Here is a 25,963-nt window from a genome sequence, read left to right on the forward strand (position 1 = left end):
AAAATGGGGCTAGGGATGTGGCTCAGTGCCTCTGAGATCAATCCCTGGTACCTCCCCCGCCAAGAAAAAATGATATAGAAAAAAATAGATATTGGCTAGGGATGTATTTAGTGGTAGAGCATTTGCCTAGACTGTTGTGAGGCCCTGGGTTCAATCCCCAGAACCACCAAAAAGAAAAAAGAAAAAAATAAGTTAGATGCCTATATAGCTGGTGTAGTGTGGTACATGTCTTTAATCCCATCTATTCAGGAGGCTGAGGCAGGGGATAGCAAATTTAAGGCCAGTTTGAGCAATTTTTTTTTTAAATTCATTTTTTAGTTGTAGTGGACATAATGTTTTATTTCATTTTTATATGGTGCTGAGGTTTGAACCCAATGCCTCACGTGTGCTAGGCAAGCACTCTACCACTGAGCTACAACCCCAGCCCCCAGTCTGAGCAATGTAACAAGACCTGTCTCAAAACAAACAACAAAAAAAATGGGTGTGGTGATAGATACCTATAATCCTAGAGATTTGGTAGGCTGAGACCCTAACTCCAAATAAAAAATAAAAAGGGTTAGAGATGTAAGTCTGTAGAGTGCCCGTCAGTTCAGTCCCCAGTAACACCTCCCTACTCCCTCCTCAAAAAAAAGAGATGGGGATGTAGCTCAGTAGAGCACTTGCGTAGCATGTGTAAGACCTTGTGTTCAATCCTCTACAATACCAAAAAAACCCCAACCCAATTAGTATATATGTCAGATGCTTTCCATGGGTCTCTGTGGTATGTGGGACCTCGGGCCCCAGTGTCAAAGCACAACACAATTCTCTGTCCTTCCTGGGCTGGTCCTCTTTGACCATTCCAGGAGTGTGACCATGTACATTTTCTCCCAGCGCCTGCTGTTAATGCTACAAGACAAGGATAAGGAGGTAGAAGAGCTCCTCCAGGAAATACAATGTGAGAAGGTACAGTCCCCAGCAGCTGCACCTCTTTACAAGCCAGTGTAGCACAGTGGGTGCTGTACTAGGTACAGATCCTGGCTTCATCACTTTCTGTCTCTCCAAAGGCTCAAGCAAAGACTGCATCTGAGCTTTCAAAGTCCATGGAGTCTATGCGTGGGCATCTGCAGGCGCAACTTCGGTGCAAAGAGGCTGAGAACAGTCGCCTGTGCATGCAGATCAAGGTACCTACCAGCTGCCCCCAAGTAGCAAAGGAGGAGGTAGGGGCCTGGTCCAGGAGTTCCCACCGTAGAATTGTGCCCCAGAGATCTAGGGGACAGCTGCTGCCAAAGCACTCATTCTCCAGAGAGATTCTAGAAAATGGCAAAAGTCATGGCTTTGGAAGGTCTTTCCAGAGGTGACAAGCTTGGGTGCCATGTCCCTGGACTTGTCACTTAGTTCCCTAGTCCCTTAGTTCACCAGACTCACTAGGGGAAGGCAATATTCTCAACTGCTCTTAAAGGTCAATATCTCTGTTAAGTGAGGAGTATCTCTTCACTACTTGGCTGAGAGTTCAGAGAAGAGGCTTCCAAAGGATTGTCTTATCATCAAAACCTGCTGGTCTGAGACAATCAGGAGGTGCCATGGGGAACCTGGAGGTACCATATCTTTGGTCTACTTCAGGAGAGCCTGAAGTCCTTGCACAGCTGATTCATGGCCACTCCCTTATTTCCTCTTTCTGCTTGTGCCCCTTTTCTGTCTCTCCTATTCTGCCTCTGCCTTTCTCACTTCTTTCCTTCTCTTCTCCTTTCTGCCCTCTCCCAGAATTTAGAGCGCAGTGGGAACCAGCACAAGGCGGAAGTGGAGGCAATTATGGAGCAGCTGAAGGAACTGAAGCAAAAGGGAGATCGAGACAAAGATACCTTGAAGAAGGCCATCCGAGCCCAGAAGGAGCGCGCTGAGAAGAGTGAGGAGTACGCTGAGCAGCTGCATGTGCAACTTGCCGACAAGGTAGCAGGCTGGGGCTGGCATCTTGCTGCCCCAGGAGGGTTGGATGGTGGGGTGGGTAGATAGAAGCGATGGGTGTTGAATGGAGGGACGATGGTAGTGGAAAGGAATGAACTGGAGAGATGGATGGCTGGGGTGGGGAATTTGGGGAGACTCAGAGGGGAAAAGGAGGAGATGGGTCTGGAACAATTCAGACCTGTCAACATTGTGGGTCGGAATGATGACAGACAGGATGTGTGTGGTGCTGGGCATCTGGGAACAGCACAGCCTCCTGCTGTCACTCCTGGTGCTCTAGAGAGAGGGGACAGAATGAGGTTCAGGTTGTCAGGGGGAGAGGTGAGCCCCAGCCTCACCTTCCTGAAGCCTGGTGCTGACCCCAAGCTGACATGCCCGCTGTCCTGTGTTCCCAGGATCTTTATGTTGCTGAAGCTTTATCCACTCTGGAATCATGGAGGAGCCGCTACAACCAGGTTGTGAAAGACAAGGGCGACCTTGAGCTGGAAATTATTGTCCTGAACGAGTACGTCTTTGTGTTAGGAGAGGAGGCTGATTGAAGGACTTCAGGGTACAGGAGGAAGGAGTCAGGCACCCTGAGGTCAAGGCTCACAGGAATGCCATGATCTCTCTGGGTTGGGGTTGACTGGGCCGAGATGTGGGCAGCCCTGAGCCAGGCTGTGTTTGGAGCTCATGCAAGCTCTGGCCCAGCCCTGGACTCCCACGCCACTTGCAAGCACTCCGAGGGGGTGGTGGGCTTGCTTCTGTGGTCCCAGAAGCCCAAGTCTGGTCCAAACCTGCAGTATGGTACATGGACACGCTGACTTCCTTGTTTCCTATTCTTGGGGGATGGAGCAGAAGGTGTTTCCTGTGTCCCCTTTCTTGTTTTACTAGTGGTAAGCAGCTGTCTGTCAATGTCCACTGGTCAGCAGGTCCGTGCTATGGCATGGGAGTAGGGGCAAAAATGGCCTCAGGTTGTTGTGACTGAACTCAACTTTTTTGCTATTTGTGAATTGTCAACAGTGAGCACTCAGTCATTCTCAATGTCAGCTATGGGCTATGGCAATGAGAAGACAAATGTACTGCCTGCCGTTGCTCCAGCGGAGAAGATGGGCTGCAAGAGACAGAATCCCATGGGCTGAGGATGGGTAACAGGGAGAGGCCACAGCTTAGCTTCGCACATACATGCTGATAACCTGCCATGTGCTGGGCCTTATGCCCAGTGCTGTCCTCAGAGTTCTCCATCTAGTGGGAGAAAAGAAATCATTAAGGTAGAAGGATAGTGGTACAAATGAGAGTGAGGAAGAGATGTCCTAATGGGGACAGTTTTTAAGGGTAAGAAGGAGTTTGCCACATAAAATGAGATGTTTGGTTGGGCCCAGTTAGTGCTCTACAAGTTTTTTTAAACTTATTTTTAAAATATTTTTTATTTTTTTTGGGTAGTGGATATTGAACTCAGGGGCACTGGACCACTGAGCCACATCCCCAGCCCTGTTTTGTATTTTAGAGACAGGGTCTCACTGAGTTGCTTAGCGCTTTGCTTTTGCTGAGGCTGGCTTTGAACTCTCAATCCTCCTGCCTCAGCTTCCTGAGTGGCTGGGATTACAGATGTGTGCCATCATGCCCAGCTACTGCACAAGTTTTTGCTGAATATACACTTTCAGTGAACAGTACTGAGAACACAGCTAGGGATAAAGTCAGGGGTAGAGCACTTGACCCAGTGTGCACAAGGCCCTGGATTTGATCCCCAGCACCAAAACAAAAAACAAACAAAACCAAGTGAGAGCACATGCAGAGTCAAGGTTTTATGATATGTTTGAGGTCAAAAGGCTAGGAAGCATCTGTGAGGCCTAGGACTCCAATGTGTCAGGTCTGATCCCAGACATAATGAGAATGAGGGAAAAGGAAAAAGGGCAGAGTCTGCTACCTCCCCAAATGACATCTTTACTGGCACTTAGACCTCTCCCCATACATACTCATTGCCAGCTGGGTGTTCATACCCAAGAACAAGTCAGTAGAGGCACCTGGCAATATCTGTGGGGAGCAAAGTCCAATGTGTCCAGTGCCCTGTTGGTGAATAATGCCTGGCCAGTAATCTGTGGCCACCACTTGGGAGGTCAGGAAACAATTCCAAAGGAATCTTTCATAACACCAAGGCCCTATGAGCTGAGAGAGCAGGTGAGTGCCAGGGGAGCTGGGAGGGACCATGTCCCTGGTTCTCGTCTTCAGGGAGCGTCTTGGCTTCATAGAGAAAGAAGGATGTATTCTTTCTTTCTCTTTTTTTTTTTTTTCCACTTCTGGGCTTTGAACCCAGGGATTCAAACATGCTAGGCGAGTGCTCTGCTCCCCTGAGCTACACCCCCAGCCCCTGCACATACTTAAGTCATCATTTATGATTGAACTACTATAGATTGCTTCTTGGAGTGAGTATCATGGGAGACAAATCTTAGAGGATTTAACTAGGTAGCAACATGCTAAGAGATGAGACCTGGCATGGGTAGGGATACTTGGTGCCACTCCTTACAAAGACCTGAGCTCCCCAGAACCTGTGGAATTTATTCGATCTGCTGTCATTTTGCAACCTTCCAGCCGGGTGACAGATCTTGTAAACCAGCAACAAACCTTGGAGGAGAAGATGCGGGAAGATCGAGACAGTCTGGTGGAGAGACTGCATCGGCAGACTGCTGAGTATTCTGCCTTCAAGTTGGAGAACGAGAGGCTGAAGGTCTGTTGGGAACTTCTAACCAGGCAGAATGGAGAACCCAAGGCCAATAGTGGGACAGGCCTGGGCTACAGAGATGAGCCAGGGGACTTCAGAGAGCCTTCAGGCAGCTAAAGGGCATGTTCTCCAGGCTATGAGCCCTGGGCTTAGGTGTGCACTCCACCTGTCACTAGTTGAAGGGCCTGGGTGAGACACTGTGTTGCTTATTGCTGAAGTTCCCTGAGCTGAGGGAGAAGAGGGTCCTCATGGGAATATGGTAATGCATGAGAAGTGTTTTATATGGCGTGCTTAGCCAGCCCCTGTGAGATGGATCTGACCAACTTTGAGGTTAACCTTGGTTCTCTTGGGGGACTGCTGGGCCCCTTCACATGCATTCATTCTCACTTCAGCCTCTTAGTTATATAATGATGAAGTAATATAATGATGATCTTCATTTGGAATAAGACCAAGGAAACTGGGTTAGGGGTATAGGTCAGTGGTAGAGCACTTGCCTAGCATGTGTGAAGCCCTGGGTTCCACCTGCAGCACCTCAGAAACAAACAAACCAGAAACCGAGGTTTGGAAAAAGTCAAGTTTATTGCCGGGATTTTGCCCTGGGAATTTTGAGAGTGGAACTTGAACCTAACCTGAGTCTCAGCTTTGGAGATACACGCTCCCAGCAGCCAGGTCAGAGGCACCTGAGCAGAGATGGACTCTAGAGAGACATCTTTTTTTTGGGGGGGGTACCAGGGATTGAACTAAGGGGCACTCGACCACTGAAGCCACATTATTAGAGACAGAATCTCACTGAGTTGCTTAGTGCCTCGCTAAATTGCTTAGGCTGGCTTTGAACTCACGAGCCTCCTGCCTCCGCCTCCTGAGCTGCTGGGATTATAGGTGTGTGCCACTGTGCCCTAGGTAGAGAGACATCTTTGATCTTGGGCATGGCATTATAAGTTTTTTTTCCCCCTGATTTGTTAAGTAAGATTGATTTTAAGTAGGTATGGAAAAGAATATACATCTGATAATTTTCTTTATTTTATTTTTTTATTTTTTTAATATTTATTTTTCAGTTTTCGGTGGATACAACATCTTTATTTTATTTTTATGTGGTGCTGAGGATCGAACCCAGCGCCCCGCGCATGTGGGGCGAGCGCGTTACCGCTTGAGCCACATCCCCAGCCCAAGCCACATGGGTAGGCAAGCTCTCTACCACTGAGACACAACCCTAGCCCCTTGCTTTTCTTATTTCACAGACATCTTTTTAGACCCATTTTTTTAAAGCTTTATCTATTTATTTTTATTTTTGTTTTGTTTTTTTGAGATGGGGTCTTACTATGTTGTCCAGGCTAGCCTTGAACTTGAGATTCTCCCATCTCAGCCTCTTGAGTTAGGTGTGTACCATGGTGCCGGCTTTTTTTTTTTTTTTTTTTAAATCACTGCTTGTTATTTTACTGTATTTTGATACTATGATTTATACGTATACTGTCTTATCAAAGGTGGTCTTTTGGGTTAGAGGAGGAGATTTATTGACTTGAGAAGAAAATTACAGCATATTGTTAATTTAAAAAGTATGTTGCAAAGTAGTAAGTGAAGTATTATCCCATTCTTGCTGACAAATATAAAATAAGCACAGAACTGTAGATATATAACCATATCATAGGTATTTTGCATTATAATTTGTGTGTCTAGGTTTATGCCCCCCTCCTTTTTTTTTTTTTTTTTGGTACTGGGGATAAAACCCAGGGCCTCACACACATACTAGGCAAGGTAAGCAATTACTGTATCATTGAGTCACACCACCAACCCTCCATTTTCTTGAACAATTCTATATTGCTTTTGAAATAAAAAATGACATTTATTAGCTGAGCGTGGTGGCACACACCTATAATCACAAGAGGATTGCAACTTAATGAGACCCAATTTAGTGAGGCCCTAAACCCCTGGGTTCAGTCCCCAGTAGTTTAAAAAAAAAAAAAAATTTGTATCCATTTTCACCTGAGTTGGCTACTTTAGGAATCTTACCTGGAGACTCTCAAGGAAAGCTGCTGTGTGGGTTAGAGTAGGGCCTTTCCTTTGCTGGCTTCTGGGAATAGAGTTGAGGGCCACCTGATCCAGAACTGGTAGTTCTCAGAGTATCATCCCTTCTAGGCGAGCTTCGCCCCGATGGAGGACAAGCTCAACCAGGCCCACATTGAGGTCCAACAGCTGAAGGCATCAGTGAAGAACTATGAGGGGATGATCGACAACTATAAGAGTCAGGTAAACCCTAGTCCTCCAAGCTATGCCCACCTCACTACCATTGGGCAGGAGGCTCACCACCCTCGTTTTCCAGGAAGCAGTGGGCATGGCTGGTGGTTCTTAGCCAAATTTGCTTCTGTCTAATGTGTCCCATTGCATTGTTGATCCCTAGGTGATGAAAACCAGATTGGAGGCTGATGAAGTGGCTGCCCAGCTAGAACGCTGTGACAAAGAGAACAAGATCCTTAAAGACGAGATGAACAAAGAGATTGAGGCGGTACTGCTCCCCTTCCTTGCTTTCTTCCTTACCCAGTTCTAATGTCTAATTTCATGACTGTGAATCTATCTCCAATGTGTGCCTTTAACCCTGCCTGATTTGGATGACAAAGAGTAACATTTCCCATGGGTGAGCCGGTCTGCTTCACCACAAATACGCTCTCTCCTTTCTTTTCATCTTGTCCTCTCTTTTCTTCTCTCTCTCATGCTTATTATGCCTTTTTTCCCTTGTGGTTTTTTCCCCTCTTCTCTTGCAGTTCTTTTTTGTGGTGGTGTGGGGATCAACCCAGGGTCTTAATACATGATGAGTATGTGTCTATAATTGAGCTATACACCCAGATTCCACTTTTTTTTAAAAAATATCTTTATTTATTTATTTTTATGTGGTCCTCATGCAAGGCAAGTGCTCTACCACTGAACTACAGCCCCAGCCCCCAGATTCCACTTATTTAAAAAAACAGAACCAAAAAACCCTCCTGCATGGAGCATCATAAGAGGACTCTTATGAAGATACCTAGGTCTCGGTTTTTTTTGTGTGTGTGTGGTGCTAGGGATTGAACCCAGGGCCTTTGTATATGCAAGGCAAACACTCTACCAACTGAGCTATATCCTCAGCACCCCCCCCTTTTTTTTTTTTGATACTGGGGATTTAATCCAGGGGCACTTTTTATTTTTCATTTTGAGACAAGGTCTCACTAAGTAAGTAACCTAGGGTCTTGCTAAGTTGCTGAGGCTGGTTTTGAACTTGCAATCATCCTTCCCCAGCCTCCCAAACGCCTGGGATTACAGGTGTGCACTGCTGCCTCCAGTAAGGTCTTGGCTTTTTAGTTTATGGTTGCCACTGTTATTTGATGACTAAACGAATGACAAGCTCAAGTGGCAAAGCAGGCTCAAGTAAGTACCACAGAAAGCAGCTGGACACCTGCAGGGAGAGCAGGCCACGCTGTTGCCTGTGGGTTTTTCAGGATCCTCTTGGGATTCTAGGCAGCCCTGCCCTAACTCCAGAGGACTCTTGTCTGGCCCCAGTGGTAGCTGGGCCTGTGCCAATGGTGGGCTTCTCTTCCTGCTCAGGCACGTCGGCAGTTCCAGTCCCAGCTGGCTGACCTGCAGCAGCTGCCTGACATCCTCAAGATCACGGAGGCTAAGCTGGCCGAATGTCAAGACCAGTTGCAGGGCTATGAGAGGAAGAACATCGACCTTACAGCCATCATATCAGACCTGCGCAGCCGGGTAAGGGACTGGCAGAAAGGGTCCCACGACCTAGCCCGAGCAGGGGCCCGCTTACCAAGATGAGCTGCACGCCCCCCGAGGGAGGACCACTTCCTTTTTCTTGGCTGCTGCTTTTTGAAAGGAGTGAGCTATCATCAGTGCTGTGAAATAAAAGTCTGGTGTGCCAAATACCTCGTGTTTGGACAAAGTGATTGTAGTCATAGGAGCCGTCACTCGTTTGAAGCCCTTGGGCCCGCCGGTGGTTGCCCCGTTCTGAGTGCTCTGTGCTCCCCTGCCTCTGACTATACTCTGCTTCTAATCCTCTGCCCCACAGCCACAGATGGGAGACCCCAAGTTTTCCCTATTTGCATCTCTCTCTAGCTTTAACTGCTCTCCTTATTCTTCACAGATGCACTGAGATTCTGTCCTGAGAGACAGAAGCAAGCAGTTCCTTGCTCCAGAATCAGTCTGCCTCTGGGTTACTGGAACCATGCCTACTGCCTGCAGTGTCTAAGAACTCATAAGCCACTCATTTTCGGTGTGACCTTGGGCAGGACCCTTCCCCTCTCTCAACCTGTTTCCTTGGAGTAGTCATGAAGGGAGCTATTGTTTGAGCACCTGCTCTATACTATTCTCTGATTTCTTTCCCTAGGGAATGTATTATTTCCTCATTTACAGAAAGTAGCCCAAGGCCTAGAGGGGAGAAGTAATTATAACATCATACAGCAACTTGGTACCAATAGATCTACCTGGTTCCCAAGCCCATGTCTGCAGACTCTCAACTTAAAATTTTCTCAGTTAACCCTGAGCACGCTCAGCCTTTTGAGCCCTGATGATATGCGGCTTTTGCCTAAAGCAACCCCTGGGTAACTTTAAATTTGCCAGCCTGGAAGAATGGACAGCTCTTTGATTGCCTTGCTTGCATTTGTCCCCAGTTAGGGAAAACTGGTAACATAATTGGTAAAACCACATGGTCCATTGTATGGGATACCATCTGCTTCTGCCTTCTCATGTCTTCCCAATCACAGCTGGGCCTCCAAGTGGCCTCTCCTGATCAAGAAAGCATCATCCTGGTGGTTCTTCAGCATCCAACCTGGCTTCTCCCGGTTTGGAGTGGGGCCTGACCTGTCCCCGCTCTCCTTTCTCTTCCAGGTTGTGTGTTGAGACTTGGACAGCTGCTGAGGGCAGTGTGCCTCTTTCCTGGGTGTGGATGACAGGTCACAGGAGAAGAGAAAATTCTTTCATAAACCAGTCTGTGTTCCTGTCATTGTAGATCGAACACCAGGGGGACAAGCTGGAGATGTCGAGAGAGAAACATCAGGCTTCCCAGAAGGAAAATAAACAGCTGAGTCTGAAGGTGGATGAACTGGAGAGGTTAGAGGCACTTGGTCCCATCTCTTCCTAGGACCTGAGACTTTCGGCCACTTAGCTGATTTGTGCTTAGTGTGCGGAAGTATTTGAGGGACTCAAGGCCCTGGAAGGTGCTAGGCAGACCTCAGAGGAGAAGCTTCTATTCCAGTGGTAAGCCTCGTTGGGAGAGAGGAAGGGGGTCTCAGCCTGGAGGGATGCTATCTGATGGTGTGACCAAGGTCAGCCCACCTGAAGGTACATCTATTCCAGAGGCAGCTCAAGGGCTAGGGATGTGGCTCAGTGATAGAGCTCTTGCCTGGCATGCATGAGGCCCTTGGGTTTTATCCATAGCAAAACACACACACACACACACATTTATACACACAGAGGAAGGCTCCATCCAAGCAAATTGGCAGGGCCAATTAGAAAAGAGCAGCCAGGACACTGCAGCAGGAGGGTGGGCACTTCCTCTCTCTCTCTTCCCTGTGTTTCCGATCCTCTTCCTCATGACCACTCTGATATGACTTTTCTCTGTTATTTATGGACTATTGGAGGCAGATGTGAGGCATGCTCCTTTCAGAATCAAGCCCTGACCTTGAGTCCCAGTTCTGTTATGTAATTGCATTGTGAGCTTGAATAAATCATTTAACTGCTTTGAACCTTAGTTTCCTCAAATTGAGGAAAGGTGAAGGTAGGGATGGTAATCTACCTGATAGAGTTATTTGGAGTCTTCGTTGAGAGGATTCTCACAGAAAGCTTAAGCGCATTACCTGGCATAGAAAGATGTTCATTATAGGTTAATATATATTTGTTAGCTGGTATTCCAGTTTTAAATATGAGGAAACTGGGCTGAGGAGAGGCTGTGACTGGTACCTGCTAAAGCTGTGACTTAGACCTGTCACTGGCTGCCTCCAGGTCTGCATTAGCATCTATAAATGGAGAGCAGGACCTTCTACACTTCACCTCTGTTCCGCCCTGTTGGCCTGGAAAATGCAGCCAACTCCATCAGGACTTGCAGCACTCCTTAAATTGGAAGGCACCTGAAAGGGCAGTGGGGATAGAATGTGAACCCACGGATGGCCATGACTGCCCTATGGCTGTCCCATGAGATGCCGAGTGGTCAACCAAAGTCCCTTTGCTGAGGGAGACAGCAGTGAATAGCAGAAGTTAAAGGCACAGATTTTGGTGATAGTCCTGCCTGCTGAGCTGCCCTTCAGCCAGTGATTTCCCCTCTCTGAGCCTCAGTTCCTTCATCTCTGCAGTGGTGATGATAATGGCAGGCCCTTGGTGAGCTGCAGGTTGCTGTACTCCATTTGATAACGTGCACGAGTATGGCGCATGCCTGGTGTGGACTTGTTCTTGCACTCTTCATACTGTTCTCTAATAGCTGTTCCAGTCACACAGCGCAGTGGCCACCCTGCTAACCTGCAGATTTCTTTTGGTTTCTTCCCATGGCTCCTTGGAGATTTTTGGCGTGATGAGACCCCCAGTCCAGGGGTGATGGCGCCCCCCTGGCTGGGTGGAACATACAGGTGGATTAGCACAGGATCTGATTGAGTCCTTTCACATAGGAAACTGGAGGCGACCAATGCCCAGAATGTCGAGTTCCTCCAGGTGATTGCCAAGAGGGAGGAAGCCATCCACCAGTCCCAGCTGCGGCTGGAGGAGAAAACCCGGGAATGTGGGTCACTGGCAAGGCAGCTGGAGAGTGCCCTTGAAGATGCCAGGAGGCAGGTCAGTCTCAATTCCATTCACAACATTCTGTTATCTTGGGCAAATCACCTAGCCTTTCTATGCCTATTCCCTCATCTGAAGAAATATAGTAGTTCCTGCCTCATTAATTTGTTGGATGAGTATTTATTGTAGAGGGTTCAGCACTTTCTATACATGATTGCTATTTACTTTCTGCCCTCTTGGGACTTAGGCAGTTCTGCTACATCTCAGGTGATGACTCATGGGGCGCTGGGCAAGGGCGAGCAGTATAGCTGGGTTGCAGGAGCAGACCCCATGGTTATCCTACCCTGAAGCTCCAGTAGAAGGCTTTCCATACCCACATCAAGTGCTGTCTGGAACCAGGTTGTGAGAGATCCAGGAGGGCCACTGCACTTGTCTTTGCCCGTGTTACCTGTGTCAGGTTAGCCAGCCCCACCTCTCTGTCTTCTGTGCAGGTGGAACAAACCAAGGAGCAGGCACTCTCCAAGGAGCGAGCAGCCCAGAACAAAATCTTGGACCTTGAGACCCAGCTGAGCAGGACCAAAACTGAACTCAGCCAGCTGCGGCGGACCCGTGATGATGTGAGTTGGACTGGGGGAATGGGCAGGGGGAATGGGCCAGAAGACTGAGATTTTAGCTTTCTGGGGCCTGCAGGGGAAGGTGTTCTGATGAAACTGTTTTTATGAACTTCATACTGTTTTTATGAACTTCATACAGTTTCATTGTTTTCTGGGTTGTTTTTTTCCCCCATCTCTTAAGGGTATCCTTGGCAGATCTGCCTTCTTAAAAACAGTTTTTACAAGGTATTTGTATCCCATAAAATTCACTCAAACTGTAGAATTCAATAAGTTTCAAAATAATACAAACTTGAACAATTAAGCAGCACAATCTAAGTTTAGAATGTTTGGGGTTTTTTTTTGCAGGAGGGTTGCCTGGGATTGAACCCAGGGGTGCTTAACCACTGAACCACACCCCCAATTCTTTTTATTATTTTTTATTTAGAGACAGGGTCTTGCCAAATTGCTTTGGGCCTCACTAAGTTGCTGAGGCTGGCCTCAAAGTTGCAATCCTTCTGCCTCAGCTTCCTGAGTCTCTGGGATTATAGTGTGCCTCTCACCATTCCTGGCTAAGTTTAGAATGTTTTGTGTTTTTTTTTTTAAATGCTCATGTGGTGGCACATGTTTATAGTCTCAGGGACTCAGGAGGCCAAGGCAGGAGGATCTCTTTTTGAGTCCAGTTGTTTCAGGTCTTGTCTCTTAAAAAAACAAAACAAAACAAAACAAAAGAAACCCCCTACCCTTTAGCAATCTCTTCCATCTCCTCCAGTCCCTGGCACCCTCTAAAAAAGTCCCTGTGTGTCCAATTTGCCTGTTTCAGATGACTCACGTACTCTGCCCATGCTTGGCTTCTTCTCTTAGGCTGATCGACGCTACCAGAGCCGGCTGCAGGACCTTAAAGATCGCCTGGAGCAGTCCGAGAGTACTAACCGCAGCATGCAGAACTATGTCCAGTTCCTAAAATCCTCATATGCCAACGTGTTTGGAGATAGTCCCTATACCTCCTATTTGACAAGCTCTCCCATCCGCTCCCGGTCTCCCCCTCCCTGAGGCCAGCTATCTAGGGCCTGGAGCCCTGCCTAGTGCCCTGGCAACTGAGGTATTGCCAAGCCATAGCTGGAAAGCCTGTTGGTTTTCCTCTCTCGCAGTGATGAAGTATGTTTAGGGTCGTGTCCTTAGCTACCAACTCCAGAAGAGCCCCTAAAACAGCACAGGAGGAAGTGGGAAGCTCTTGGTTTTCTCCTCCCTCAGTTGCCTTATGGGAATTTCTCCTTGACAGGCCTTACATTTACTACTGCACTGGGGTACCAGATTTTTACTCACTTTGACTTTGCCAAGATTCTTCTTTCCTAAGTGAACATTTGGATTGGACTTTTTCCTCCAGTCCCTGTCCAGCCCTTGTCTTTTTAGGAATCTCTGCCCTGGGTTTTCTCTGATCTGAACTAGCAGGAGCCGCTCCTAGGTTGTGAGCATCTTCACTTGCTTTTTTTCTTATGGGTATGGTAGGGTGCAGTGTTTCCCCATGCTTGAATTTCCTTGAACCACTTGCCTCCAAGTATTTCACAGTAGATCCTCATAGAGGCTCATTTCCATCTGTCCTTTTACAAGCATAATCCCAATCACATTGGGCTTTTTTTCTTTTTGTATCTCTGGAATGCATTTATTCTTGAAATATTTGTGTCATTTTATAGAAAGTTTTTATAATTATTTAAATTCCTTTGGATTATTTCCTGTACTACCCACTCCCACCCCCTTTAAAAAAAAAAAAAAAGAAAAACTAGTAAATACGGGAGAGAGAGTGAGTAAATGATTTCAAAGTACTTTGTGCATGAAGCACCAGGCTTTTCACTTCAGCCCAGCTTGGTTCTTTCTCCTTCATGTGCTTTCACTTGACAACGTGAGAGATGTCCAGAGGAATGAACTTTGTAAGGCATTGCTCAATGTTTTAGGCAGATCACTTTAGGAAGGGGATGGGATGTGCTTATAAAACATGACTTGGTTAAAAAGAATAAAATATGAATTGGTTTCTGAATTATAAGATCATGAACCATTTTTATTCACATTTTCCTGCATTTAAAAGAATAGCCAGGGTGTAACTCAGTGGTAGAGTGCTTGCCTACCATGTGTAAGGGCTTGGGTTGGATCCTCATCACCACAAAAACAAAAAACAAATTTTAAGAAATAAAGAACACTTTTTTTTTTCCAAATTTTTATGCTAGGATTGAATCCAGGGGTGCTTTACCACTGAGCCACTTCCCCAGCCCTTTTTACATTTATTTTTTAAATACTTTTTTAGTTGTAGGTGGACAAAATATCTTTATTTTTGGTATGTGCTATTGAGGATGAACCCAGTGCCTTCCATATGCTAGGTGAACACTCTACCACTGAGCCACAACTCCTGTCCCCTCCCTTTTTTTTAAAAAAATTTTGAGACTTAGGGCCTTGCTAAGTTGCTGAGGCTGGCCTTGAACTTGAAATCCTCCTACCTCAGCCTCCAAAGTTGCTTGGAATACCAGGTGTACACCACCATGCCTGGCAAGAACAAATTCTTCAAAGAGAACAAATTGACACTGTAGTAAACCCTAGCCTTTCTTCTAGCCGGTGATGGCCTTCTGGTCTTGGGTTTTGTCATTTCAGCCATTCTAACCCACATCCACAACTCTAGAGGTTTCTTTGTCCACAAAGACAATCCCCTCCACACCCAGACCCACAGCATATGGATTTCAAAGACCAGAAAACTCATCACCATTTATTGGTGAGTGGACATTTGTCCTTTCCAACTTTCAGTTGTTCAAAGGAAGTTCATTTAAAAAAAACTACAGCATCCATTGCCACAAAACTGAGCCTATTTTCTTACCCTTTATGTAAATGGATTTGAACTTATGAGTCCTTTCCAAGAAAGGACAGTCTGCAAACTTAAGCAAATGTGCACAAATATCTGTATAACTTCTCAATTTTGCCAAACTACTGAAAACATCCTCAGTGCAGTGTTAAAAATGTCCAGATGCTGCAAGAAATCAGGCCTGTGCTGAAGTTACTCAGCAAGGCAAACTTCTGCAGAAGGATGTGCTTCAGAACAGTGAACAGTCTGGCAAGCAAGCGTGTGTAGGCAGGTAGTCTGTCTGCTTTTATCCATATCGGCACTGCGCTTGCTCTGATAGAAGGAGTTCAGGGTTACCATCTATGTGATTGGCTCTGAGGAGGGCAAAGGGAAGGGCTACAGTTAAAATGGCTAGACTGGATACAGGTTGGGAATCTCAAACTAGCTCTGATTGAATCTTAATATCCCACTTTTACACTTAAGCCTAAATACTATGTTCTGAAAATAGACCACCAGACTTTCTATTTCTTAGGAGTGCAAAGCCAAGCTGTTTAACTGGTGAGGGAAGGGTCTTTTTTGAAGGGTACACTCCTGGAGGACTCTCCCAACAATTATTTTTTGTAAAATATTAGAAAAAGTCCAGGGAGTTTGTAAAAAAAAAAAAAAAAAAAAAACCAGAAAATAAAAATGGTTTACCAAGTGAGGTTGTGCATGTCTGAATTCCAATTACTCAGGAGGCTGAGGCAGGAGGATCACAAGTTGGAAGCCACCTAGACTAATTGGTGAGATTTCTGTCTCAAAAAAGTAAAAACGAATAGAGATGTAGCCACGTGGTAGAGTGCCTCTGGTCTCAATCTAGTTTCCAAAAACATAATTTTAGTGTTTTTTAGCATATTTACCAAGGTGTGCCACCATCACCATTATCTAATTCTGAGCCATCTTCACCACCCCAAGAAGAAACCCATGCCCATTAGCAGTCACTACCCTGTTCCCTGCACCTTTCCTGCCCCTGGCAACTACTAATAAAGTCTCTTCCATGGATTTGCCTATTATGGACATTTCGCATAAATGGAATCACGAGGCCTTTCCTGACTAGCTTCTTGGCAAAATGCTTTAAAGGTTTGTGTTGTTGTATCAGACCTTTTTTTTTTTCTTTAGAATAATTTCATTGCATGGATATACATATAACATTTATCCAGTCACTAACTGGATATTTGGGTTGCTTGCATTATGACTACGGCTGCTATGAACATTTATATAAAGTTTTCCTGTGGGTGTGTTCATTTCTCTGCTTTATACGCGGGAGAAATGTTAACTCTACTTAGCCATTTGAGGAACGACTCAAGTTTACATTCCCACGAGCAGTGTGAAAAGGTTCCAGTTTCTCCAAATCCTTGCTAAGGGCGCAGGATTTTCTGCAAAGGCTCACTTCGCTCTGCACAAGGACCCTCTGCAGCTTAACCTGCATTCGCGCCCGGAGGCGTGGCTTGGACCGTTAGGAACGGGGCTACGCTCCCTGCGCAGCGCTGCGTGCGCGCCCCGGAAGCGGAAGCAGGCGCCCTTTCCCGGCGGCTGATTCGAGGGCTTGTTTTGACACCAGAGGCGCCTCAGAAGGTGCCGCCGGACTGGCCATGCCGTCCGAGGGTCGCTGCTGGGAGACCCTGCAGGCACTGCGCAATTCCAGCAAAGGTCGTCTCTGCTACCATCGCGACTGGTTGCTGCGGGGCGAGGTGAGCGGCGGCCGCGAAGAGGAGTAGGCCCTGTCAACGCCGGCGACGGGGCCCTGCTCTTTCCCCGCCCTGGGACGCCCAGCGCTGGGAAACCCGTGCGTTCTAGCATCCTGCGTGCATTTCTTTACTGCTGTGTGAGCGTGTCCCTCCCTCCTATTCTAGATTCTCGAGGGGCTGCCTTACTTCAGAGGTACTCTTCCGTCTGAGGCTTCATCGCCATCCCAGCCGGAGTTAGGTACCTCCTCCTGTTGTCAAAGCAACCCTGGCTTCTCCGGCTCTGTTAATTTTCCCACATGCTGGGATCTCCGGGAGTAGCGGAGAGTGAATCACATGGTCACTGATTCACTGTTGCTGCCAGTGAAACGACCAAATGTTTAGATGTCATTAGGCGAATCTGTTAGTGGGGGCGGGCGTGGTCACTGAACCTAGTATTCGCAAAGTCCTGTACTAGAGGTGGGGGGAGGTGGAGACAGTTAAAGCCGACTCCTATTCACTGGTTGCAGATAACCTATCTACAGATGTCTTGGGCAGTTTCAAAGAATGTAGACCTTACATTGTAAGGTTGATTCCTAGTCTGGTATTTTCAAACCACCAGACTCAGGTTGTGCATTCTTAGCGGGAATGCCACAGAAATGACGCTATATTCTCAATAATGTCAGGTGAAGACACCCACAGATGTCAACCCACCTTAACACACTGATGATGCTCACCTTGATCCACCTGTTCATGTTGGTATCTGCTGAGTCTCTCCACCTAATTCCTTTTCACTTTCATAGTTGATTATTATTTTGCAGGGAGGTTTTCCAGAGATTTCCAATATGTCTTTTCCTCATTAAACCTTTTCTCCTCAACCTGAGAATTAATACATGTTTTCCGCCTGAATCAGTCACCTCTCTGATGTTGCCAAATGGTGTTTTTGTATCTTCCCTGCTCCCTCTGTTTTTTGGTTGGCATTTTATTGTAAAGAAGAGCTTTCTTTTCTCCTCTGATTATTTATTTCAATATGGACTCATGGGTTCCTGTTTTATTCAATGAGATATCTATTACTATCATTATTCATTTACTTATTTTGTTTTAAATGTCTCAGATTTGTCCAATGGAAGCCTCCCTCCCAAAATCCCTTGGGATTGAGCCCAGTTGAATTGAACTACAGGTTAGGCAAGTGCTCTAGAATTGAGACATAAGACCCAGGAGCCTCTTTGTCAACTCTTGGGTTCCTTTGATGTGTTTTCATTTCTTTTGGCACAATAAAGTGTCCCAGGTTTAAATTGTATTTTCCCTGTTCCTGGACTCAGCAGTTTCTCCAAAGAGCTTTACTTTTTTAAATTTTTATGGTGGTACTATAGATGGAACCCAGGATCTCACACATGCTAAGCAAGCATTCTACCACTGAGCTACATCCCTACCCCTTTTATTTTTTATTTATTTATTTTGAGGCAGAATCTTGCTAACTTGCCAATGCTGGCCTTGAATTTTTTTTTTTTTTTTTTTGGTGGTGCTGGGGATTGAACCCAGGGCCATGTGCATGTGAGGCAAGCACTCTACCAACTGAGCTATATCCCCAGCCCATACAAATTCTTTATGTATTAGAGAATAGTAGTCCTATATAAATTATCCTAGTTCATTTGTTGAAATTTTTCTTTATGGTGGTTTTTAAAAATATTTGCTCCTGTAATTTATTTTGGTATAAAGAATGAGTAAAAGGTATTATCTCCGTAATATGTTTTTAATATTGACCTTGTTATTATAGAGTATGTATCAGCGTGTTGGCTTTTTGCCCAGATTGTCCATCAGGGGTTGAATGCCTGTTTGTTGTACATGTGATGTGAACCTATTATCTAGATTAGTATTTCTCAACCACTTTACTTGGGATTGAACCCCGGGGGGCTATACCACTCCCAGTCCTTCTGATTTTGAGATAGGGTTTTGCAAAGTTGCTGAGTCTGGCCTCAAACTTGAGAGTCTCCTTCTCAGCCTCCTGAGTTTACAGATGTGTGCCACCATGCCCAGCTCAACAGTATTTTGTTTTATTTTAGTACCAGGAATTGAACTCAGGGGCACTTAACCACTGAACCAGATCCCCAGCCCTTTCTTTCTTTTTTATTAGTTGTAGATGGACACAATGCCTTTATTTTATTTATTTTTATGTGGTGCCAGGGATCGAACCCAGTGCCTCAAGCATGCTTAGTCAAGTGCTCTGCCACTGAGCCACAACCCCAGTCCATCCCCAGCCCTTTTTATGTTTTATTTTGAGATAGAGTCTTGCTAAGGGCCTTGCTAACTTGCTGAAGCTGGCTTTGAACTTGGGATCCTCCTGCCTCATCCCTCCCCCCCCACAGTCACTGGTGTTAGATGTGTGCCACCACACCTGGCTCAACCAGTATTTTTTAAAAAATATTTATTTTTTGTAGTTGGACACAATATATTTATTTATTTGTTTTTATGTGGTGCTGAGGATGGAACCAAGGGCCTTGCATGTGTGAGGCGAGCAATCTACCACTGAGCCATAACCCCAGCCCCTCAACCAGTATTTTAATGTGACTAATACTCCACTGTAATCATAATGTTTATGACAATTTACTTCAAAATTCCTCTCATGTTCTATTCTTTTCCAGTGTTTTAGATTAGTTTTTTTTAGGGCGGGGTATACTGGGGTTGAACTCAGGGGCACTCGACCACTGAGCCACATCCCCAGCCCTGTTTTGTATTTTATTAGAGACAGGGTCTTGCCGAGTTGCTTAATGCCTTACTTTTGCTGAGGCTGGTTTTGAACTTGCAATCCTGTCTCAGCCTCCTAAGCCTCTGGGATTACAGGTGTATTCCACTGTGCCTGGTTTAGATTAGTTTAATGGCAATATTCGCACAGTGTGCCTTTTCATGCAGTTAAAATTGTTATAGTCATATTTTCTTTAGAAGAACAGATGTTGGGGTCATTACCAAGGAACTATACTTTTTATCCCTGATTGTTAATGCAGTTACTTCGAATCTTTGGTATTTATTTATTTGGTCCCTAGTGTTCAGTAAGGCATGTAGTGGATTATGCTTGATCAGTGGACATGCAAGTTGTGTTTAACTTGGGCTTCTTCTTTCTAGGATGCTTTAGAAGAATGTGTGTCTCTTCCCAAGCTGTCCCCTTTTTCTGGATGGGTGGTAGATCATATCCTACCATACAAACAAGAGAACCCCGTTCCCTCATCAGAGACTTCACTTTCATCTGGATCTGCTTCTGCCCTAGACCAACCCTCAGTAGTCCCCAGATCTCCAGTTGGAAGCTCTGCCCTCTCACCAGCATTGCCTGAAACACCAAATGGAGCCCAGGTAAAATGTGATTAGTTGAAGACAGAACACATAGTAATGGCAAAGTTGGAGTATATAAGAACCACATGGCTCTTCTACATAGAAAGTTTATGGTTTTAGTTTGTATCTAGTTCTTCATTTTAAAAATATTAGTCTTTTAGGGCTGGGATTGTGGCTCAGTGGTAGAGCACTTGCCTACCATGTGTGAGGCACTAGGTTCGATTCTCAGCATCACATATAAACAAATATATAAATAAAGGTCCAACAATAACTAATAAAACATTTTAAAAAAATATTAGTCTTTTAAAATATTTATTTCTTTCCTTTTTTGTGGTGCTAGGGATTGAATCCATGGGCATCCTACCACTGAGCTACACCCCTAGCCCTTTATCTTTTATTTTGAGATAAGGTCTTGCTAAGTTGCCTAGGCTGACCTCAGACTTGGAATCATCCTGCCTCAGCCACCTGGGTAGCTAGATTACAGGCATGTACCACCATGCCAGGTTCTTTTAAAAATATTTCTAGCAGGCTGGGTGTGGTAGCACATACCTGTAATCCCAGCAGCTCAGGAGACTGAGGCAGAAGGATTACAGATTTAAAGCCAGCCTCATTAACTTAGTGAGGCCCTAAGAAACTTATAAAGCCCTGTCTTAAAAAAAAAAAAGAGGGGAGCTGTGGTTGTGGGCTCAGTGGCTAAATGCTCCTGGGTTCAATCCCCTTCTACCAAATATATGTATTTTTAGCAACTGAACATCATACACAAAAAAATCAACCTTCACCTAAACCTTTTATCTTATATAGATATTAACTCAAAATGATCACTGACTTAAAGGTAAAACTCTAAACTTTTTAGAAATAAAACTATAAAGTATAATTCATAAAAGGAAAATTGACAAATTGGACTTCATTAAAATGACAAATTTTGTTCTCTGAAAGACCATGTGAAGAGAGTACATACTGGAAGAAAACAGTTGCAAACTACCTGTCTGATGAAGTTTTTCTGTCTAGACTATATAAAGATCTCTTTAAATAAATAAAAAAATATAGGCAAGGGATATGACCAGACATTACCTAAGACAGTATATAGATGGCAAATATGCATGTGAAAATGTTTTTAACGTTATTAGCTACTAAGAAAATGTAAATTAAAACTACAATGAGATAATATTGCACATCTATAAGAACAGTTAAAATGAAAAATATTGAGGGGCTGGGATTGTGGCTCAGTGGTAGAGTGCTTGCCTAGCATGCATGAGGCACTGGGTTCGATCCTCAGCACCACATAAAAATAAAATAAAGATATTATGTCCACCTAAAACTAAAAAATAAATATTAAAAAAAAGAAAGAAAGAAAAATAGTGAGAGCACTGAATTGCTGGTGAGGACATAGAAAGTCTGGATCTCACATATATTTTGGGTGGAAATACAGAATGGTTCTATACCCCAAGAAAGAACCTTTTTTTTTTTTTTTTTTTGGTACTAGGGATTAAAATCGTGGCACTCAACCAGTGAGCCACATCCGCAGCCTATTTTGTATTTTATTTAGAGACAGAGTCTCACTAAGTTGCTTAGTGCCTCACTGTTGCTGAGGCTGGCTTTAAACTTGCGATCCTCCTTTCTCAGCCTCCCAAGCCGCTGGGATTACAGGTGTGTGCTACTACACCCAGCCAAGACTCGTGCTTTGAGGGCTTGTTCCTTAGTGCATCAATGTTCAGAGGTCGGGTTCCTAGGAAGTGACTTGATCATGTGGGCCCTGACCTCATCAGTAGATTAATCCCTTGATGGGTTCATAGTTGATGACTTTATTGGGAGATGGGGGAATTTGTAGGAGGTAGGGCCTAGTTGTAGGAAATTGGTCACTGGGAGCACATACATAAAGGTCATTTCTTGATCCTGGTCCCTTCTTCTCTTTTTCTCTTTGCTTTCTGGCCACTGTGAGGTGAGCGCCTTTGCCTCCATCACACCCTCTATGCCTCACCATAGACCTGAAAACAATGCAACCAGGTGACTATGGGCAGAAACCTCTGAGCCAAAATAAAGTGCTGACTTACAGGGGCTGGGGATATAGCTCAGTTGTGTAGAGTTCAATCCCCAGTACCCAAAAAAAGTTAATATACTATATAATTTCTTTTGTTTAACATTCTTGCATTCTTCTTTTTCACAGTACTGTGAATTAAACCAGGGCTTGGTGGCACACCCCTGTAATCCTAGCCATTCTGGAGGTGGAAGCAGGAGGATCACAATTTGAGGCCAGCCTCAGAAACTTAGTGATATCCTATCTCAAAATAAAAAGAACCAGGAATGGAGCTCAGTGGTAAAGCACCCTTGGGTTTAATCCCCAGTACCGAATGAAACAAATTTGTAATTCTTTTGCCTCAGCCTCCAAGTAGCTGGGATCATAGGCAGGTGCCACCACACCCAACCTTGTTTAATATTCTTTGTGTGTGTGTGTGTGTGTGGTACTGGGGATTGAGCCCAAGGATTACTGTACCATTTAGCTACATCCCTAGCCATTTTTATTTTTTATTTTGAGTCAGAGTCTAGCTAAATTGCCAAGGCTGGCCTTGAGCTTGTGATACCCTTGCCTCAGATTACAGGTATGTGCCACCCAGCCCGGTTTATTTAACATTCTCTAACCAACAAAAGTATCAGCTTGGAGAACAGAATAGGGTTTAGGGATGGAGGAGGAAATGACATGGCTACAAATGTAAGTGTGGTATGAAGTAGCTTTTTGGTGAGGGGAGAGAGTTCTGTATTTTTCTTTTTTTCAATGCTAGGGATTAACCCCAGGGCCTTGTGTATACTAGGCAAATATTTATTGCTGAACTACACTCCTAGCCCCTGTATCTTGAGTGTGGAAGTGTTTACACGAATCAACACGTGAGAGATTGCATAAAAACTGTACACAAGTACAATGAGTGCCTGTGAAACTGATAGAATCTGAATAAGCTTGGTGGATTGTACCACTGCCAATCTCTTACTCCTTTTAATGTTTTATTGTATTTATGAAAGATGGTGCTATTGGGGGAAACTGGATCAAAAGTACATGGGACCTTCCTGTACATAGCTCTTCAGCTTTCTGTGGTTTATATCATTTAGGAATTTTTGGTGTTGAAAAGAAACCCAGTTTAACCAGTTAAAGTAAAACAAAGGATGGAGAGGAAATAATTAGTTCAGGAAGTCCAGGAGAACATCTGGAATTAGATCTAGATGATTACCATTGTTCTTTCTCTGCTTATTATTATTTTTTGAATCAATGACCCATAAACAGGGTTTTGCCTTTCCGTCTTTCCTTTTTGTCTCATTCTTCTTGGTTTTGTTTTTCAGATAGACACTGTCTGGCATATTGGCTAATGGGAACCCCAGACTTACATCTTAGGTTAGCGTTCCTGACAGAGAGCCTTCCTGGTTGGCTCCATCAGAAAAGGTCAAAGATAGGCTCTGACTGGGTGTGATGGAGTATACCTATAATCCCAGTGGTTTAGGAGTCTTGAGCCAGGAGGATTGCAAGTTCAAAGCCAGCTTTAGCAACTTAGAGAGACCCTAAGCAACTCTGCAAGATCCTGTCTCTAAACAAAATACAAGAAAAGGGAGAGGGATGTGGCTTAGTGGTTAAACACTCCTGGGTTTGATCCCTGGTACCAAAAAAAAAAAAAAAAAAGATAGGCTCTGGCCTAGCTTGGGTCATATACCCTATTCTCAGATGGATATACAATACAGGAGGAGAGAGCATGTTGATTGTCAGTCTTGTCAGGTGCCTTCTCCTGAGGCACCTTAAAGTTTGGAGGAGTAGCTGGGGTTGCTCCATCCAAACCACCCCAGGACAAATGGATACTTATCAGAAGAAAGGGGGAAGTTTTGCTGAACACACAAGCTAGTAGGCTAAATCAAAATAAAACAAAAATCTACCCAAAGCAACAAACATCAGTTTATTTTATTTTATTTTTTAAAATTTTCTGTATAATTTTATTTTTTTTAATTTATTTATTTTTTAAATTTTTATTGTTGGTTGTTCAAAACATTACATAGTTCTTGATATATCATATTTCACACTTTGATTCAAGTGGGTTATGAACTCCCATTTTTACAAACATCAGTTTATTAAAACAAAAACAAAAAACAGAACAATGTCAATGTTATGAAAAGCATACTGTTTCTAATCTAAATTGTGTTTTTATTGTTATAAATTTTATAAATTTGGATGTGATCTGTAGACCTAGAAGAGATAACGCCAACTTTACAAGGTTAAAAACTGAGTTCTTTTTCCCCTTCTTCCTGTGTAGAGCAAACAGGAGTCTCAACATACAGAATCTATGGCACTTCAGTCCTCTCGTGGAATTAGAGTGGAAGGCTGCATCCGAATGTATGAACTGGTCCACAGAATGAAAGGAACAGTAAGTGAACCCATGAAGTAAGGCATGCCTGATCCACTTACTAGAGAGGTGCATTCAACTTCATTCTCCAGGGTTTAGAAATGCCCACTGGACAGCAACTCAAGAGGCTAAGGCAGGAGGATCACAAGTTTGAGGCCAGCTTCAGCAACTTAATGAGACTCTATCTCAAAATAAAAACAAACTAAATAAAAAAGGCTGGAGATGTGGCTCAGTGGTAGAGCACCCCAGGTTTGATACACCAGTACTGGGGGAGATAAAGGAATGTCCACTGTATGCTCATCATGGTGTCCTACACACAGAAGCTTATTTGGGGAGGTAGTATAATGTAGAGGTTAAGAGACCACTAGGGGCTGTCTCAGTGGTAGAGCGCTTGCTTAGCACATATGAGGCACTGGGTTCAATCCTCAGCACCACATAAAAATAAATAAATAAAGATATTGTGTCCATCTACAGCATACACACACACACACACACACACACACACTGGTTTCACTGGCTTTTGTATTTTACATGTAACTTTGGGGAAAATATGAAGGTGTTTCCTGGCCTCTGTTTACTTTTCTCTAATTTGGAAATGGTCCAGGGTTGTCAGGTATGACTAAACTATGAAAGTGGGATCTAACAGCCTCTGAAGAAAGAATGGCACGATTTTAATTGATTTATTTGACTTTTGGAAACACTTATTCTATTGTATAGGATGAAATAATGCTCAATTCTATAATTGAAAATAAAGCTAATTAAGGTTTGTTTTTTTTGGTTTTGTTTGGTGTTGGAGATTGAAGCCAGGGCTTCACATGCTAGGCAGGTGCTTTGCTATTGTGCTGCATCCTCATCCCTTTTTATCTTATTTTGAGATAGGGTCAGTGCTGGGAATGTATAGATCAATTTTCTTGAGTGTACAAGGCCCTGGGTCCCAACTCCATCCTGGATGGCAAAAATCAAAATCGAGAGAGAGTCTTGCAGTTGCCAGGCTGCCTTAGCCTCCTGAGTAGCTGTAGGTGTGTGCCACAATTACCCAGCTCCTCCCCTTTCTCTTTCCCTTCTTTTCCCCCTCCTATCCTTCCATTGTTTGGAGGTTGAGCCTTCTTGCTTGCTGTCCATCTGTCTGTCTGTCTCTCTCTCTCTTCCCCCTTCCTTTCTTCTACCCTTTCCTCCTTTCTTTCTCTGCAGTGCTAGGGATCAAGCCCTTCCTTCCCTTTTTCCTTTCTTCCTTCTCCCTTTTTCTTCCTATTTCCCTCCTTCAATTCCTTTTTCCTTTTCCTTTTCTTTCAGAGAAGAATTCTCCATTTCTTGCCTGAAGTATACGTCACTATGTAATATCCCAAACCTGGTGGCTTGAAACAGCTGGCATTTGTTACTGTTGTGTGTCTGTGGGTCGAGTAGGCTCGGCTAGGAGATTCTCATTCGGAGTTTGTTGTGGTTGCAGCGGCTGAGGCTAGAGTCATCTCAGAGCTGTACCTGTCTGGCAGTTGAAGTTTGAACAGCTGTCCTGTCCACATGACCTGGGCTTCCTCATGGAAAGGTGGCCATGATTCAAGAGCAGGCATCCTACAAAACAGGCAGAGCTGTATGGCCCTTCAGACATTGACTGAGAAGTTCTCATTTTGGGGGGCATGTCTCCTTCACCAGTTGTAGTGAAGTCCTATTCATCTTGAAGTGGAGAGGGTGGGAGGAAGGAGTGTCAAAAAATCTGCAAGTTGGGTGTAGCTCAGTGGTAGAGTAGTTGCCTAGAGTTCCAGCCTCAGCCCCAGCTCCAT

At 44.6% G+C, this 25,963-nt stretch overlaps 2 protein-coding genes and 1 non-coding gene across 12 annotated transcripts in view; 2 read left to right on the forward strand and 1 right to left on the reverse strand.

The window, feature by feature from the left end:
- Odf2 (outer dense fiber of sperm tails 2) overlaps positions 1 to 13,996 on the forward strand; it is a 40,052-nt gene extending 26,056 nt beyond the window's left edge. For all 10 annotated transcript variants that reach the window (XM_046451430.2, XM_046451431.2, XM_046451426.1 and 7 more), the window contains 12 exons: positions 871 to 942; positions 1,044 to 1,160; positions 1,741 to 1,926; positions 2,334 to 2,443; positions 4,507 to 4,642; positions 6,770 to 6,880; positions 7,032 to 7,136; positions 8,207 to 8,365; positions 9,618 to 9,718; positions 11,266 to 11,428; positions 11,863 to 11,988; positions 12,826 to 13,996. In XM_046451430.2, coding sequence (XP_046307386.1) covers positions 871 to 942; positions 1,044 to 1,160; positions 1,741 to 1,926; positions 2,334 to 2,443; positions 4,507 to 4,642; positions 6,770 to 6,880; positions 7,032 to 7,136; positions 8,207 to 8,365; positions 9,618 to 9,718; positions 11,266 to 11,428; positions 11,863 to 11,988; positions 12,826 to 13,014 — 1,575 coding nt within the window. In that variant the 3' untranslated portion in view covers positions 13,015 to 13,996. The remainder of the gene's footprint in view (positions 1 to 870; positions 943 to 1,043; positions 1,161 to 1,740; positions 1,927 to 2,333; positions 2,444 to 4,506; positions 4,643 to 6,769; positions 6,881 to 7,031; positions 7,137 to 8,206; positions 8,366 to 9,617; positions 9,719 to 11,265; positions 11,429 to 11,862; positions 11,989 to 12,825) is intronic.
- A 2,344-nt stretch (positions 13,997 to 16,340) lies between these two features.
- The window catches only part of Gle1 (GLE1 RNA export mediator), a 30,518-nt gene continuing 20,895 nt past the window's right edge, over positions 16,341 to 25,963 (forward strand). The window contains exons 1-3 of the mRNA XM_046451435.2: positions 16,341 to 16,515; positions 19,609 to 19,833; positions 24,096 to 24,206. Of these exons, the coding sequence (XP_046307391.1) occupies positions 16,417 to 16,515; positions 19,609 to 19,833; positions 24,096 to 24,206 (435 nt within the window). The 5' untranslated portion in view covers positions 16,341 to 16,416. The remainder of the gene's footprint in view (positions 16,516 to 19,608; positions 19,834 to 24,095; positions 24,207 to 25,963) is intronic.
- Trnav-cac (transfer RNA valine (anticodon CAC)) lies at positions 18,006 to 18,078 on the reverse strand. Its single transcript has one exon. It is a non-coding gene; the product is annotated as a tRNA-Val (tRNA).

The sequence above is a fragment of the Marmota monax genome, unplaced genomic scaffold (assembly GCF_021218885.2).
Source record: "Marmota monax isolate L192 unplaced genomic scaffold, Marmota_monax_Labrador192_F-V1.1 WCK01_AAM20220418_F8-fsc00020, whole genome shotgun sequence".
NCBI classification, from domain to species: Eukaryota; Metazoa; Chordata; class Mammalia; order Rodentia; family Sciuridae; genus Marmota; species Marmota monax.